The following is a 4,238-nucleotide window of genomic DNA, read 5'->3' on the forward strand; positions in this document are numbered from 1 at the left end:
CAGCAGGCGAGGCTGTGGTGGCCGGGAGCGGCCACTGCACTCCAGTCTGGGCAACAGAGTGAGACTCCAACTCAAAAAAAAATAAAAAATAAAAAAATAAACATCAGAGCCCTGTACTGGAAGTGATGGTAGTAGTGGTATTAGTACCCAGTCTGGTTTCCACACTTTTTATTCTCTGCTCAGCTTCTTGGGAACTAGGAGCTGGTGATAATAACTTCTCTGGCCCCAGCCTTCTTTTCCCAGCCCGTCTCTTCCCTCTGCCTCTGACATCTCAGGCTTCAATTAAGACATTGTCTCTCAGGAATCCTGTATCAGCCAGGGTTTATAGCCTACAGAAACTGACTCTGGCCAGCTTACTTTTTTTTTTTTCTTTTAAGGAGTGTTTTTGAAGAATAGTTAGTTTACAGAAATGAACACAATAAAAAGAAAGACTAAATAACTAGACGGAACAAAATTCAAGACCTAGGGCAGCTTTTGGGAACCCAGCTACAGGAACCACTAGGTCATCTCAATGAAACCACTAAGTATCTTAGTTCCAACTCCCTTCTGTATCTTTTTGTCTCTACCCAAAATTCAAATTCCTGTAGAGAGACTCTGGGATAGACTAGGTCACTGCCTGGGTCAAGGATCCTGTGATTAGTGGCCCCACAAGAAGCCCACCAAGTTAAGGAGGGCAGTTCCCCAGTGAATGGGATGGATGTTAAGCAGACCCAAACAAGTTACTCATTACAAAAATCCTTCTTACCGTGCTTCTAGGCTCCCCTATAGGAACTCCAGTAGCTCTTTACCCTCTCCCTGTTTATAATAATATTAATGCCTATTTTCCACTAAACTATAAGCTACAAGAAGTCAGAGGCCAAATCTATCATTGTATCCCCCAGTGTCTAGCAAATATCTTAAAAAATAGTAGGCCCTCAGTAAGTGTTTGGTGAATGGAACTCAAGAGAGGTTTACAATAGAAATTGCAAACTAGTGTTCCACCTCTTTTCCAAATATGTCCACTACTCACCTTTGTAAAGTCTGCCACCTTGTGTGCTGTATCCATTTCCACTGTCCCCTCTCTTCTCTATCACCTTAGGTAATTGCTGGCTTCAACCGCCTTCGGCAGGAACAGCGGGGCCTGGCATCCAAAGCAGCTGAGCTGGAGATGGAGCTGAACGAGCACAGGTGAGAAAGTAAAGAGACGCAAAGAGCAGGACAGATGGATGGGCCCTTTAGTGAGGGAGGGCTGCAGTAGAGTGGGAGTGAGCTCTCAGGTCCTGCCTTGTCCTCCCACCCAGCCTAGTGATCGATACGCTGAAGGAGGTAGATGAAACTCGCAAGTGCTACCGCATGGTGGGAGGAGTGCTGGTGGAGCGGACTGTCAAAGAGGTGCTGCCTGCCTTGGAGAACAACAAGGAGCAGGTGAGCAAGAGTCCTTGAATAGAAACTGCAGGCAACAAAGGCGTAAGAGTGATGCACCAGAGATTTAGGAATATGGTAGAGGAAAGTCTGGGTAAAACATACATTAAAGACAGTATACATAGCCTGTGCTCTTCATGCTATGCTAAGTCCAACTCCTTAGACAGGAAGAGCTGCTGGCTGTATACCCTTTCCATGGGCTGTGGGATGTGGCTGAATATGTGTGAGTGGGTGTGTGGTTAGTGTTTCTCACAGTGTAGCCCATGGATACCAGCATCAGAATCACCTGAAGGACTAATTTAAAATGCAGCTTCCAAGACCCTCTCCTGGTCCCACTGGATCATAAGCTTGGGGAATGCTATGAGTGATATTTTAAAAATAAGCAGCTCAGGTGATTCTTATGTACTTTATGGCTTAAAGTTTTTAAACCACTGTGTTTGGGAAAGGGATAATTAGTGTCTGGGCTCCTCTGTTAATACTTTTGGATAAAGGTAAGGTTAGAAGTGTCATTTCTCCTTAAGTTTTCCCAACCATAGTCCATTCCAGGTGGTGGAAGGGAGTCCTGAAATCCTTATATAATCACTGTCACTTGTCCTCCAGATACAGAAGATCATTGAAACACTGACACAGCAGCTTCAGGCAAAGGGAAAAGAACTAAATGAGTTCCGGGAAAAGCACAACATTCGTCTCATGGGGGAAGATGAGAAACCAGCAGCCAAGGAAAACTCAGAAGGGGCTGGGGCCAAGGCCAGCTCAGCTGGAGTGTTGGTCTCCTAGGGACCAAGGCTTTGCATTTTTTTCTACCCTGGCTCCCTCTTCTTCTAATTTTTCTTTATTATTATTATTTTCTCTGCTATTGTAATATTTTTTTGTTAATTAAATGTTTTGGTCAGAATGCTTAGCTGTAGCCTGACGTTTTCTTCCATTTAGGGGTGGAAATTGTATGAAGCAGGGAGCAGAATATGATTTGTGTTTTCTTCTCTGTCAGGTTAATGGCGCACAGTATCAGAGTAGGAGCCATATCTTATCCTTTCTCTTGCAAATAAAGATGTGTCTACTCATTTACTGCCCTTTCAAAAAAGATTCAGAGACAAATGGTGACACTCAGATTGAAATTTAATATGCATTTGAGGTGAAGGAGATAGCTCTGGTGAGAATGCTTATGAGTATGCAATAAAACAGGCTTGGTGGTGTGTCTTGGCACTGTTCTTTAGATAAAGAGGTCCAGAATGCAAACCTGTGGACTAGCCGTCCTGCCATCCTCACCAAAACCCCCAACCAGGTAAAGCTGATCATTCCAAAGGCAGGTTCGATGGCCCACACGTTTCAGCCCACGGTCTGCACAGGGGAAGTGGAACCACAGATCAGGAGACTTGCCTGTTGGGTAGGAGCATAGGTTCGTTACTGAGGTGGGTACTTTTGTCACCCATGGGACTCTTTTTTTTTTTGAGTTGGAGTCTCACTCTGTCACCCAGACTAGAGTGCAGTGGCACTCTTAACATGTCCAAGGCTTGCCAATTATTTTTCTCTTCACTTGACTTGTGGGCCTCTTCAAATGCACCTTTAACGCTTGTCTGCTAGTCTTCCTCCTGCCTGCCCCATCACACTGTCCTCTTTCTTAGCCCTTAGATTCTCCTGTCTTCCCACCTTTTCCCTTCAACCGTTAGTTTGGCTCTCACGGGTATCATAGATGTAGAGGTCATTACAGATGGTGTCTCTGGCTCTGGTCAGAGTTTCTCCACCAAACAGCACAGCAAAGGGCCCCACCACAGAACACGAGTGATGGCGTAGTCCGTGGGGCCCCTTCCGAGACCCCTGCCCACTGCTCACAAGCCTTGCCAGCTGTTCCATCAAATGAGGAGCAACAGGTGGTTCCTCCTTGAGGAAGAAAGAAGAGACTGATTTGGGTCTCACGATTTCAGCCCCCTTCCACCCTAAGCAAGGCACTAATACCTTCATCTTCCCCTGGCTCCAATGCCCAGCTACTTCTGGTTCAGCTGAGTTGCAGCCCCCAAAGAGCAACAGCTGGTGACCTGGGTGGGGCCCAGGTGTTTGGAGCAGGGCAGCACAGTGACCTGAGCGGGAGGCTGTGTGGCAGGCCTCCTCCTTGTAGCTGTGGATATGCAAAAATTCAGGCCTAAGTGGGGTTTTCTGGAAGATGTAGGTGCGTCTCCTTGCCAAGGCTAGAAAGGCGGCATGCGGCAGTGTGGTACGTCGCACGCGAGGAAGGGCAACATAGAAAGCTCAACGGAAGGGGGTCAGGGTGAGATGTGGATGCACTGCCTGAGGAATCAGCTTAGCTTCTGTTTTTCCAGAGTGTAGGTGAGAGGGAAAGGGTTTGGGCGGGGGTGCCATACCAATAGGTGCGGGCGCTGGGGTCCAGCCTTAGCGTGTAGATGCTGCCATAGCGACGCTGAGTGCGGACACCGCCCTCCCGGCAGGCCACCCGCAATTCTCGGTCGGAGAGGCGGGTGCAGGTGTGACTACTGAGGCCGGCAGGAGGGCAGCTGCCAGGCGTCGCTGTCCACGCCTCCCACACTCCGCGCTCCGTGTCCAGAGCGGTCACCGTGGCCAGGCGGCGCGACCCGTCCCAGCCGCCCACCACACACAGCCAGCGCCCGCCCACGGATGCCGCGTCGTGGTGACTGCGTGGGGGACTGCCCCGGGCGCCCAGTCGCACGGCCTGGCCCTCGGCCGGGTCGAAGACCACCGTATCGCTGCTGGGCTCTCTCGCCCCTCCTGCTAGGAGACCCCCTACCAGATAGAACCGTCCCCGCAGTTCGGTGCACGAATGGAAGGCCCGGGCCAAAAGCGCGTCCCGCGCCACTGGCCGCCAG

The 4,238-nt window shown here is 49.6% G+C and overlaps 2 protein-coding genes across 2 annotated transcripts in view; one reads left to right on the top strand and one right to left on the bottom strand.

Moving 5' to 3' along the window:
• PFDN2 (prefoldin subunit 2) overlaps positions 1–2,302 on the top strand; it is a 16,908-nt gene extending 14,606 nt beyond the window's left edge. Inside the window, exons 2-4 of the mRNA XM_008065911.2 lie at positions 1,079–1,167; positions 1,281–1,404; positions 2,002–2,302. Coding sequence (XP_008064102.1) covers positions 1,079–1,167; positions 1,281–1,404; positions 2,002–2,178 — 390 coding nt within the window. The 3' untranslated portion in view covers positions 2,179–2,302. The remainder of the gene's footprint in view (positions 1–1,078; positions 1,168–1,280; positions 1,405–2,001) is intronic.
• Positions 2,303–2,499: 197 nt separating this feature from the next.
• On the bottom strand, positions 2,500–4,237 carry KLHDC9 (kelch domain containing 9; the record flags this gene model as incomplete). Its single annotated transcript, XM_008065947.2, has 4 exons — positions 2,500–2,778; positions 3,081–3,279; positions 3,355–3,514; positions 3,759–4,237. Coding segments are annotated over 4 exons (1,005 nt in total), but the record flags the coding sequence as incomplete, so codon positions are not given.
• Position 4,238: the final 1 nt, after the last annotated feature.

This window comes from Carlito syrichta, unplaced genomic scaffold (assembly GCF_000164805.1).
Source record: "Carlito syrichta isolate Samal-C Ts95f unplaced genomic scaffold, Tarsius_syrichta-2.0.1 Scaffold308820, whole genome shotgun sequence".
Lineage (NCBI taxonomy): Eukaryota > Metazoa > Chordata > Mammalia > Primates > Tarsiidae > Carlito > Carlito syrichta.